Source organism: Nanorana parkeri, unplaced genomic scaffold, assembly GCF_000935625.1.
Source record: "Nanorana parkeri isolate BGI_ZX_2015 unplaced genomic scaffold, ASM93562v1 scaffold1933, whole genome shotgun sequence".
Taxonomy (NCBI): domain Eukaryota; kingdom Metazoa; phylum Chordata; class Amphibia; order Anura; family Dicroglossidae; genus Nanorana; species Nanorana parkeri.
The window spans coordinates 1-13,195 of record NW_017308201.1 but is presented as its reverse complement, the minus strand read 5'-3'; the positions used below and the strand labels follow the sequence as shown (position 1 = coordinate 13,195).

Below are 13,195 nucleotides of genomic sequence, written 5' to 3'. Positions count from 1 at the left end.
TTGGAGAAAACTTCTTGGTTTGTGTTCAGGAAACGAAACTCCATGCATTCCAAAATCAAATGTTAAAATAAAACATAAGCGACAATGGCCAAGTCACGGACTATACCGAGCTTAAATCTGGTAATCTTGCTACGTCTAGAAATGGTTTCATATTTACATTAATATTGGTAAGCCGCATGATGGACTCATTCATACAGTGACCAAGTCTGGTAGTCTATGCAGCCATTGCACTTCTGATTTTGTTGCCTACACAGCTGTTGCTTTGTTTTTTTTGCTTTCTCTTTATTTCCCCTGTACACTTTAGAAGTTCACTCTGACTTGTTCAGATTTGGCCATAATTGTGTTTTGACAAATAGATTAGTCCTTCGTTGCTGATTTGGGGACCAGAAAGCCTTGCCACCTGTATAAATTCATGACAGATTTTTCCATACTTAATAGTATCCAAATATGAAACTTGTAATTATTATACTAATGTTCTGGAAATCAGGTCTTTCTTAAAGCTGAAGTCCATCCTTACCTTCACTTTTGCACAGTTGTACAGGCCCATTGTCTGGACTGAAATAGCTTCATCTGATGTCTCTTCATAGTGTAAGCTTCTCACGGTGTGCATTAGAAGCTGCAGAAAATCAAATGGAGCCCAGCTTTTTTTCTGTCTGGAGGATGGCCAGAATTATCTAGCTCTTTTCTCCCCCATCCCAACTGTATCTGCCCCTTTCATTCATTGGCTTTTAGTTCTTTGCATGATGGAGGCTGAGCATCACAGGTGTGTGTTACCTAAGGCTGTCCACATGGAAATTAAGTCTTCCTAAGAGCACCTACTCCTCCAAACTGACTCGCACCTATGAAGGCATTTAGATATTTGCTTAACTCCACCCAAGAGCTAGCCCACAGCTTGCATGAGGGCTGCTGAGAGTAGTACTGAGGCAGAATGCTGTGGTGTATTCCGGAATTCATGTGCAGACCCTGGCCAGAAAAAAAATGCAGTATTTTAATATGGACTACAAATGCAAAATTATTTGTTGCAAATTGCTTCATCTGCAAAACTTGTAAAGAGCCAGAAGACTGAAGCCATTTAGGGATTACGAAAGTGCTAATGCACATCACTGAAATAATTTGCTCTTGGGGTCGGATTATACGTTTTTAAACAATTCAGTTGACTTTTTAGCTTTTTTTTTTTATTCGGGGTGGTGCATACACTTCTGTGATTATTAGTTTTATTACTTTGCATACACTTCTGTGATTATTAGCTTTATTACTTTGGAAAAAAATATTCACTTTGAACCAGCTGCAGTATTCATACTTTACTAACTTTTGTAGTCTACTAACACTATTGTTAACGGATTGTAACCATTACCAGTTGAGGCATTCTTCCACAGAGTCCCTATGTATGGTGAAGGGCTTGTTGTATGTTTTTTTGTTTTTTTAAGAACACATCACGACTGAACAATCACACATTCCAAAGAGACTCTTCCCAGTACCCACTAGGAGGAATTATTTCTTCAGGGTTGGCCTCTGCAAAGCCATTGCGGTCATTTTCAAATTGTTTGCATGGATTGTAAATGTCTGGGTGTTGATCTAAAAAGGGTATCGCAGCCCTCTCTTGTTTATCTGGACGCTATAATATCATATTTAATTAAAGGAAAGCTTGCTTTTGGCCCCAACCATGCAGTTATAATGGTGCTCTGTAAGCTACATTATACCTTAGTGGTTGGAGTTGACTTGTGTCATTGATTTAAATGTAAACTATGGTCCAAATTGTTGCAGGATCAGGTACTCCTTCGTGTTACTACATTGTTATTGATTAGCAAGGGTCCAGTGCATTAATAGGTAGTACATGTGCCAAAGTTAGTAAGCTCAGGGGAAGTGGTAGGTGGACCAGTGGACTCTTGGCATTCATTGTCTTCAAAACTAAACAGTTACAGATCTTTAGGACACATACATGCAGAATGACCCAAGTGGATTCCAAATCCTGGTGTTTCACTGGCTCATTAACTACAGCCCATAATACTTCTATACCTTGTAAGTGAAGTGCATTGCTATGCATTTACTTATCTCTAGATTGCACACACAAATTGTATACTTTAATGGATCCCAAAGTGAATGTTTGCTTTTGTTTTCACAACCTGGTGTTAGAGGAATAAAACTGAGAGTGTTCAGTACTGTATGACATGACTTGGAAAGCTCAGTCTTGTGTAAAGCTACATACAGATGTTAATTGGTCTTCCCCCTAATCATGGTATTTTATGGCAATACGTAAGCAGAGTCTGGGTTATCGCATACCTCTGAGAACCTTCTTCAGATGAAGAATGTATTGAGTGGTATTTTTACTTTCATCAGACAGGCTTTTATTCTTGTGAGTTAGAGTAGCTCTGCAATGGCACTTATGCTTGTAGGTTATATCAAGCATGCTTGTCAATGTGTTTCTCATTCAGAAGATGGATCTTTGGAAGCCTCTGACTGCATCTACTGTCTATAGGTGGTGTCAGGCTGCTGCACAAGCACGAGACATTCTACTTGTGATGTTTTAAGCCAAAAGGTTGACTATCCGGATGCACCCAAGACATTTTTAATTTTTGTTTCCTATCCTCTAGCTAATTGTCCTGTGTTGAGCTTTCATAGTTGCCCTAATTTTCAACATGTTTTATTAAATTGATTAATCCTTTTGCCTTGTGGGTACTGAATGTGATCTTGTGCTTTTCTAATTTTGAAAGAATGTACTAGTTTCCTTTAATTCATTCAGTTCCCGTTGGTCTGTGTTTTGGCAGGCTTGGTGGAACACGGTCGTAACTGGGGGGCCATCGCCAAGATGGTAGGAACGAAGAGTGAAGCTCAGTGTAAAAACTTCTACTTCAATTACAAAAGGAAGCACAACCTGGACAACTTGCTGCAACAGCACAAACAGAAAGTGAGTATTGCTGAATTGAATCAGTTAGACTTGTTAACCTGTACCTGCCAGACTTCCTTACGTTTCCATATTGTTATCCCAGATATAATAATTCCAACGCAAACTCCCATAAGAATTTAATTTAAATGGATATAATAGAAATTGTGAAATTATCCAATACAAAGGATATGTTGTCGCAGAAGATATGTACAGTAATCTCTTTTGCTGAAGCATTCCATATCAATCTTAAAATAAAGCCCTGCAATTTAATTTTGTGTTACTAGTTTCTAGTTTTTCTACCTGAAATGTTTTACCACCTTTATGATGCTTTTGTATGCCAGCTGAAATGTGAAATCTGCTGACATCAGGAGAGTCTTGCATTATAAGCCAGCCTTTTGGAGTGTAGAATATTATGTAAAGATTACATCTTCTCTACCTAACTTTGATATGGAGAGGGCATATTATCCCTTAGTCTCTTTATGGAAGAGGAACAGCTTACCTGAGAAAGAGTGCATGTATTGGCTCTTGCCTGCAGGGAGCAAACTGAAGTGGGGTTGGAGATGGTACTTGCATATGCTTCCAATAGTGGAAGCATCCTCTCTTCGATTCTTCTGTTAACCTGCTATACAGTCTGGTAGCTACTAATGAATCACTAGCATGGCTGAGCAGAGTTGCACATTTTTTTAAACTAAAATAAATAATTTTTTTACTTTGTAGTCTTATTGGCCTAGAAATCTTCTATAAATAAGAGACAGTAGGTTCAATTCATGTACCGTATTTTTCACTCCATAAGACGCACTTTTTTCCCCCCCAAAAGGCGGTGGGTAATGTGCCTGCGTCTTATGGAGCGAATACCCATTGCCCGACGCCCTGGACATGCAGTTTCGAGCGCCGGGCGAGTAGTTTTTTTGTACATTCAGCCCTGCTCCTGACAAGCAGAGCTGAATGTACAGTGGGAGCCGCCGCTCGTTTAATACACGTGATCTAATTATATAACTTGTATTAAATCGAGCGGTGGCGGCGATCGTCTCTGGGGTCCCCCGCTCCACTGGGAGACCGTGACCACAGCACAGGAGCTCACCATAGAGCCCCTTTTCTTCGTCTGCTCTGTGTGATTACTGAGAACGCGTCGCTGTAATCACAGCGCCACCTGTCTCAGCGGTCACTGAACTGCAGCTTCTGGAGTGCAAAATACGGTCGTTTCCTTAAAGGATAATGATCTTTCAGTCATGTGACTAATTTTCACATATCTTTGGACAAAACTGCATATTGCTCACTTTAACAATAAGGATCCTTATCCTGGTGTTTTGGCTGTCATTTTGAAGTAAAAACTTTAGTTGCTCCTGTTATGTTATGTTCTGTTACATATTTACTCCTATTTTCACCCTCCACACAATTGTTTACTTCAGTAAGATGAAACCCTTCCAGGGTGGCAAAACAATCCTAAAAAAAGGGTGTCCTCTCTGATGGTCTGTGTCTCTCTTCCTTCCCTCAATTCCAGCGCTGCATCCTCCATAAGCCTCTTCAGCATTCAACATTTTGTGAGTGTCAGAAACTTTGTACACCACCATGTGCCATAGTTTCATCCTCTGACCCCCTGCATCACTGCAGGACCCAACAGTGATGATTGATAATGAAACCTTAAAACAGCATAGAGCACAGACAACTGACATTCCCAGAAGTGTTGAATACCAAAGAGACTTGCAGAGGCTGCAGCGCTGTAATGGAGACACAGGCCGTCTGTGAAGTGACTATATGAGCTGTTTCGCAGGGCACCATGCACATCATGGCAGACTTATCTCTGTCTACTATCGCTCACCCAGCCATCATGGTTTCTGCCATCTTCCCTTTTTGGCCTTTGAGTGATGCGATTATGTAAAACCTGCGTGTCAGCCATCTTACAGATGCTGAGAATGGGCTTGGATTGTACACTGCACTGTGCTACAGACAGTGTACACAAAAAAAAGAAAAGATATGTAGAAAGTCCCTTCTACCTTAATGCTTACCTCCTAGAATGTATTAGTTTTGAGCTTTGTTCCACTTTAAATGATCCCAAATAAAATTGTATGCCTTGGCTGACCTTAATGTGTATCTATAGCTAAAACCTTATTTTTGAGTAGGTCAGTGGTTCTCAACCTGGGGGTCGGGACCCCGTCGGGGGTCGAATGACTATTTGCCAGGGGTCGCCTAGCGGCTTCCGGCCACCCAGGAGAGAAGCGCTGTCTCTGCTCTTTTTTTTTTCCTGACATCGGGCCCACCGTCAGTCAGAAAAAAAAAACTTTCTCATCGAGCTGACTAAACCTTTTTTTTTTTTTCCCCCGACAGGTTAAAAAGTAAACCTGCCGCTCCGTGTGCACAGTGAGAGGGGATAGCACTCTTCCCCGCTCACCTGTCACAGAAGTTCCAGCACAGTGCTGTTCTAGGACTCCTGTATTGGAGGTGACAGGGTCAATAAAGAGAACCTGTCACCTCCAATTGCTATTACACAGGGGCTTGTTACCTCTGTGTGATAGCAATGAAGTTAAGTGGAAGAAAAAATGGATAAAAGTGAATTAAAAAAATTAAAAAGCGATTAAAAAGAAATAAGAAACAAATATTAAAAAATAAGAAAATTATAAAAAATAAACAATAATAAGGTGAGAGGAGTCCTCAGCCCTCTCCTAGAGCAGCAGTGTCAGTTCTCCCGCCACGCCACCAGATGTCGCTCCAGCAGCCGCGGCATCCCTAAATTTTACCGTTGGGGGTCACCACAACTTGGCAAATGTTACCAAGGGGTCCTGGCCCTAGAAAGGTTGAGAACCACTGGAGTAGGTGATGGGTAAAACCCTACCAGTTTTTTCTTTTTCCTGCCTGCGTCTGTTTTCAGCAGATTTCCTTTCACATTCTGTCCTGTAGACAGAACAGAAGGTTGCACTAAACTGAGGGGAAATCCCCTCTAGGTTGCTAGATTAAGCGTCTCCATATGAAGATTTTACTTCACCTCTTGATATGTGACCACCAGTACTCTGTGTGTCTTTTACATATCTTAACTCTTGTAGCCACATGTTTCCTCTATGTGTGCAGTTCTTCATTCTTCCCCCATTAAATCCTGGTAATGATTCTCGCCTACCTTATTGGGTACTGTGGGAGAAAATGGCTGTTTGCCTAATAACCCCTCTTCATTGTCCAACATCTTTTTCTTCAAAACATGTTTTAAATTAAATGATGACATCCATATGCCTCTAAGTTACCAGCACACTTGCAAAGATTTGAGTGTCTGTTCTTGTGTGTGTCCAGGTTTCCTCAGGATGATATTGCTGAGCGGGTGTAAATCCCTAAATAACACAACAAATGCACCGGTGATGTAATTGGCATGTCCCCTCTTTTGCCCTGTGCAAGCTATGCTGTCAGCGTGATAAAGGGGTTTGGTGGACAGAGACGCAGAATTCTGCACTGTGCAATTTGCCATCCAGCATAATAACTACTTGGTAGGAGAAACTAGTACTTGTGCATTGTTCAGTCCTACTCCTTTTACAGCCCAGTGACTAAGATCACGTTGCCTTTCTGATTAGATTATTGAAGCTTGCACTACAACAATGCTTTTCTGTCCTGCTTGCATTACAGTCTCCTCGTAAGCCACGAGAAGAGCGAGATGTGTCACAGAGTGAAAGCATGGCATCCACAGTTTCTGCCCAGGAAGATGAGGATAATGATAATGACAATTCCAATGATGAAGAGAATCCTGAAGATAGTGAAGGTATTTTGTTTTATTTTTTTTAAATTGATCTGGAAGTTGTTAATGTGAACATAGCAATATCAGCTTGACTAAATTATAGTGTTTTAAAAGGATTCACTGCCCGTTCAGTTTATTTTCCCTTGAAGGGTTTTATTCAGTGAAGCTTTTGTGTAATTATAAATGGTATGATTCTAGGATGTGTTTGTTGTTCGAAAACTTCTGAATTACTTGTTTGGATTTAAAAGGGTTCCAGCAGCCTCTAAAAAACATTCTGATAAATGCACCTCAAGGTAACCCAAATATATTGGGTAATCTATAAAAAATATTCTCATCTAGGAATTGACTTCTCCACACCTATGTAAAACCTGATTTTGGTTATAGGCTGTGTAGTAAAACCTGGCTTGTCCTATTACAGTCATGTCCAATGTAGCCTGGTAGCTCTGGTGCACTTTTCACTGAGCACATTGTGAAGGTGCCTAAATATGAGCAGTTCCTAAAAGTTAAAATGACAAAAGCAGGAATTAAGGGCTGAGATGTTCAGAGTTAAGGTACTAGCTTTCATTTGTTACTCATTGTTTGTTTTCTTTATTATTATAACAATTGAAAATCTCCATTGAGTTGACCTCTAAGTTTTGCTAGTGCCTCCATTTAAAAAAGATCTATGTTCTGAGGTTTTAACATCCCTGGCTTTTATATAATGCCACTGTAGGTCTGGTGGTAGACAGGGGACACTACCATACCCCTTAGTATGACTTCTGTTTGCTACCATCTTGGCTAGTTAACCAGCCAAACTTGGCAGCAAGTTTAGTTGATGTGCCAGTGATATCAGGCAAGGAGGTGGGTTGTCTCAGCTGGTCATCTGGGAACACAATCTTGCCCAGCAGCCCTGTTTCTAGGGCTGTGCAGGTTTAGCCACCCACTGCCTCCTCGGTCTTTTCAAAAAAGTTTTGGAGAGCCTCTTTAAGAAGGAATCTAGCAAATAAAATAAAGTTTGGGCTGGAGAGAGGCAAAGTTTGATTCTGTAGTAGACCTTTAAATTTCCTCATGACCAAGTTTTGACACACTGGCTGAAATTGAAAATATTTTTGCCTGCAAATCAATAAGTGCTCTTACATGCGGTAAAGTTGGCTTGTATAAGTTTCAAGGACTGCTCCACTTGTGTACCAGTGCTGATAGTCAACTTGACTAGATCTGCAACTAATAATTATTTTCATAATCGATTAGTTGGCCTATTTATTCTTTTTGTTTAATCGGATAAAAAAAAATACCATCCTTAATTTAAAATAAAATACACAAATGCAGTGTTACAAACATAAAGTTTACTTTAGAATAAAACTGCATGCACAATTTTTTTGCAATCGCACTGCAGCATTGCGGTACCGTGAGTTCCAGTGCGGGTGATCACACTGTGGGTGGGAGGCGCCTTTGGGGTGCCGTTGAAATAAATGGTACTGCAAACTCACCTCCTGCAGCAGAATTTGTCAGGCTGCAACCAAGTGACTTTTTTCCCCACCTTTTATAATAATTGTTGAATAATTGTATTGTAAGCACATGGCGCTTGAATAGCTTCAGCCAGGGAATGACAGCTGCCAGTGGCAAGATTCTGCAGATGGCAGCTGAATGTAAATACAGCAGGTAGTGGTCTAGTGCAATATCCAGCCTGCTATCGGCCAATTTCAAATTGCAATAGCAGGCTAGCTATTGCACCCGCCCACCACTTGCTGTGCCCTCCTCCCCAGCATGGTGGAGGTAGCTAGGGGATCCAGTCAACTAATGCATAATGAGAATAGTTGACAAATATTCTCATTATCAATTATTATTGATTAGTTGGTTGCAGCCCTACTCCTGGCCTAGCTCTGAGTGTTGGGAGAAAGTAGAGAAAGTCTCATGTTCTGGGCAGCCACATAAAAATCGGTAAGGAGTAATGAGAAGGTGAGTACGCTAGTAGGATTTGGACATTAAAGTGAACCTGTTTTACTCTTACTAGGCAAAGCACAGGATCACTTTACAGTTTTTGAGTGGAGTTCTGGCTAGTGCAAAGTGAGAAGATACTGGGGTTTAAACAGCAATCTTACAAATACAGATTTGGAAAACGGGCTACTCAGACTCTGCCCAAAAGGGTTTTCAGTCTAATGGGGAAGGAATGGACACCAGCAGGCATTTGGCAGCAGTAGCTGTAGTGCAGATATCAGAACAGTAATTAAGAAAATGTTGTGAAATCAGGTGGTGGCTGAGGGATGTTGTGAATTAGATACTACATCCTTCTAAAAATGTTTTTTTTTTATTGCTTTTTTGTTGTTTAGGTGCTGAAAACAGTTCAGACACTGAGAGTGCCCCTTCGCCTTCAGCTGCAGAAGGAGCCAAACAAGCTGAAGAAACACCAGATAGAACCACTGCTGCTTCAGTAACCACAGCTGCATCTCCATTGCAAGAACCTGCCAGCAAGCCTGCTACTAGTGCATCCCCTACCACTGCGCCACAGAATACTAAAACTCCTGAGAATCCGTACCCAGATCTACAGGTGAAAGAGGAGATTAATCCTGAACCTGAGGAGGCCATGGAGGTTGAGGAGAGAAATGAAAGTACAGAGCCTAAACCATCTCCCAGCCTCCAAATGAATACCAAAGCAGAACCTGTTGAGTCTGAGGTGAAGCCACCAGACAGTGCTCAAGTAAAAATAGAGGATGATACCAAAGACAGAGGTTTGGAAAGAATGAAGGAGAAGTCTGAGCCTGATGGCATAGAGTATGTTGCCAGCAAAATGCCTGCCCATACAAGGGTGGAGTCTCAGTCAGATAATGACTCCAGTGCTACTTGCAGTGCTGATGAGGAAGTTGATGGAGAGCTTGACAGGCCAAGGTAAGCCCAGTGTTCTAATGTTTAGTGGCTGCCTATTAATGGGCAATTCCATTCAAGGTCGCTTAAAAAAAAAAAAAAACCCTGACAGTCAAAAGCTGGCCCTGCTGAATCAGCCACAATTTCAGCTGTGGCCCAACAAAAGTTGATTTGTAATTGACTTTCGTCAAAGGAGCCGGTTGGAAAATTGTCAGCCGAACAGTCCCTACAGCCAGTTAGCTGCAGTCACTGTTAAGGCATTCTAAAAAGCCACTGGCGTCGGCAGTCAGAAGACATAAGCCCTGTAGGTAAGATTCGTGTGGATGGGAGGAGTCTTAGATTTCTTTTCTTCAGCCCATAGGCTGAAGAATGGCCAGCTTGAATCTTCCCCACTTTTTTTTTTTTTAATGGGTTTTTTTGCCGAGTTGTCTACTTTTTTTTCTCTTACTTTACCTACCATAAAAAGGAGACTTCGTAGTGAGGGGAGTTGAACTGAGGGCCATATCACACATTGTCAGGACCAGATCAGCACGTGTGTCTGCAAACACAGTGCGTTTGTGATGCATTCCAGTGCGGGTTTTTTTTTTTTTTTAGAGGGTAAAGTCACGCAAATTAATCTCTTCCTGCTCCATGTCATAGTTTCCGTTGTGTCCCGTTGCAGTGCGTTTGTGACGCGTTCGGGTGGATTCTGGTACATTCCCGTGCAGGAAAAATGTGACATGCAGCATTTTTTTTCCTGCACTGGAACGGACAGGACTAGTGTGAACAGAGCCCAAAAATCACATACAAATGCATTGGGATGAATTTTTGTTGCAGAAGAAAAATGTAACGTACCACATCTGATCCGGACATGGGGGGAATGGGCCCTTTAAGGGAACCGAGACCGTAATAAACACCCAAGATTCTAACTCTTTCTTCCCAACCCAAAAGTTATAAAAAAATAAAAATTGATTGGCGGGCCCCTCTAAACAGGCCCCTGGCAGCGGGCCCCTCTAAACAGATAGCCGGTGGGGACTCTGTTTAGCTGATTAAAGCCAAGGGTTGGCTGAGCTGCTGCCAGATTGCTTCCAGGTGCCGGTGAAGAGTGCAACCTTCCCAGCCGGACACCCCGCCTTGTTTTTCGGTCTCCACTGCCCCTCCTGCTTGCATGGGACGGGTGTCGGCGGGTAGATGGGAGAGAGACTGACTTCACTGATCTCCTCCCTGCTGAATGAAGCACGAAGCAACGCTGATTGCATTACTTCATCAGTTCAGCTATCATTCCCTTGATAGAGATGCCGGGTAATAAGGTTTTCAAGGCTGATCTGCACTTGAATAGCTTCTTTGAAGTGAAAAGATGACATTAGGGGTCTAATAGACCCCTAATGTCACCTTAAAGAGAACCTGTCAACACTAATATGCTATCACATGTGATAGCAATTAAGTCAAGTAAAAATACAAAAAGTCCCCTGTCCTTGTGAACACACGCTGGGTTCGCCTACAGAAGAAAACGACTATTGTGTGCTACAAATGGTCGATAGCGCTGCGCGTGCCAGAGTGAGCGCAGTAGTTTTAGGGCCATTATTCACGGTTAACTCTTTTTAAGCTTGGCATGTTGGGTATCTTTGTACGTAACATAACCTTATATTTTACTAAAAATCGGGTATTGTGTTGTTGTGCCCTAAAATTAAATTGTGTGATTTTTTACAGAAATTTTGAGTTTGATAAAGAGTTTTGCTAATATCACGTGACATAAAAATTTTCAACTGCTGCCATTTTATTCTATAGGGTCTGTGCTTTCAGGAAATCTATAACTCTCAAGGGATTTAAGTAATTTTCAGGCCTAAAATGTGGATTGTAACGTGTGTGTGCAAAAAAAGCAAATGGGTTGATATCGATGCATTAAATTAATGAGACATTGTCTATTTTCTAATACTTTTTTCTTTTAGGATGTACACTCTTGATTCAAAACCTTCAATGCTAAACCCAAGTGGTAATATTTTAATGGCCTCCTCTATGAAGCAAGGGCCAATGGATCTGCAGCAGTTACATCACCGTGCTGCTGTCATTCCACCCATGGTAAGTGCAATGGCTTGGGAGCTCAGCAGTGCAGGGTTTTATATGTATATAAAAAGGAACACTTTGAAAATACATCAGACCTCAATGGGGAAAATACCATGCTGGATATCTACTGTATACTGAACGGGGTAATGTGTTAGGAACAAAAGGATGGAAATGAAAAATTATCAACCTACAGAGGGCTGAATTAAATGACACCCCAAAAATCAAAGTGAGCAAATGATGCAGAAGGCTAGTCCATTGTGCTGAAATTTAATTGCAGCAATTCAAAATGGTACTCATGGATGCCTGACAATGTCAGGGCATGCTCCTAATGAATTCTACTAGCTTTGCTTACCGCAACCTGGCATTGTAATATATTATTGAGTTTATGGTCTACAGTGACCCCCAAATCTTTCCATTTTAGACTTCCCACTTTCCTAAAGAAGTGTTGGTCAGGTCAGGCGAGCGTGGGGGCCATTCAATGGTATCAATTCCTTCATCCTCAAGGAACTGGCTGCATAATCCCGCCACATGAGGCCAGGTATTGTCGTGCACCAGGAGGAACCCAGGACCCACTGCACCAGCGAAGGGTCTGACAATGGGTCCAAGGATTTCATCCTGATACCTAATGGCAGTCAGGGTGCCATTGGCTAGCCTGTAGAGGTCTGTGCGTCCCTGCATGGACCATCACTGACCCACCACCAAAACCAGTCATGCTGAATGTTACAGTCAGCATAACATTCTCCACGGCTTCTCCAGACCCTTTCATGTCTGTCACATGTGCTCAGGGTGGACCTGCTCTCATCTGTGAAAAGCGCAGGACGCCAGTGGAGGACCTGCCAATTCTGGTCAACGGCTAATGCCAATCGACCTCCACGGTGCCGAGCAGTGAGCACAGGCCCACTAGAGGACGCCGGGCCCTCAGGCCACCCTCATGAAGTCTGTTTGATTCTTTGGTCAGAGACATTCATACCAGTGGCCTGCTAGAGGCCATTTTGTAGGGCTCTGGCAGTGCTCATCCTGTTCCTCCTTGAACAAAGGAGCAGATACTGGTCCTGCTGATGGGTTAAGGACCTTCTACGGCCCTATCCAACTCTCCTAGAGTAACTGCGTGTGTCCTGGAATCTCCTCCATGCTCTTGAGACTGTGCTGGAGACACCGCAAACCTTCTGGCAATGGCACGTATTGATGTGCCACCCTGGAGGAGTTGGCATGCATGTGCAACCTCTATAGGATACCTCCAGGTATCGCCTCATGCTACCAGTAGTGACACTGAATCTAGCCAAATGCAAAACTAGTGAAAAACAGTCAGAAAAGATGAGTAGGGAAAAAGATGTCAGTGTCTTCCACCTGTAAAACCATTCCTGTTTTGGAGGTCGTCTCATTGTTGCCCATCTAGTGCACCTGTTGTTGTTAATTTCATTAACACCAAAGCAGCTGAAACTGATTAACAACCCCCTCTGCTACTTAACTGATCTGATCAATATCCCAGGAGTTTAATTGACCTGATGCAATACTCTGATTAAAAAGTGTCCCTTTAGTGTGTGTGTCAGAGTGATATAATTTTTTATGAGGGGAATTTGGGCCTGGACTGAGAGACCAGGATGGAATACATAGGTTTATATAGATATAAATAGAATGTCTCCATTAGGAATAAATAGAGAATGTCTATGTCTCTGACCACCCACCCGAATAGGACGCCGAAATAGTCGGTGAAGGCT

At 42.2% G+C, this 13,195-nt stretch overlaps 1 protein-coding gene across 1 annotated transcript in view; it reads left to right on the top strand.

Annotated features, from left to right (window-relative positions):
- The window catches only part of LOC108800134 (nuclear receptor corepressor 1-like), a gene marked incomplete at its 3' end in the record, with an annotated part of 110,377 nt that extends 98,885 nt beyond the window's left edge, over positions 1 to 11,492 (top strand). The window contains exons 18-21 of the mRNA XM_018572081.1: positions 2,766 to 2,905; positions 6,488 to 6,620; positions 8,903 to 9,458; positions 11,363 to 11,492. Of these exons, the coding sequence (XP_018427583.1) occupies positions 2,766 to 2,905; positions 6,488 to 6,620; positions 8,903 to 9,458; positions 11,363 to 11,492 (959 nt within the window). The remainder of the gene's footprint in view (positions 1 to 2,765; positions 2,906 to 6,487; positions 6,621 to 8,902; positions 9,459 to 11,362) is intronic.
- Positions 11,493 to 13,195: the final 1,703 nt, after the last annotated feature.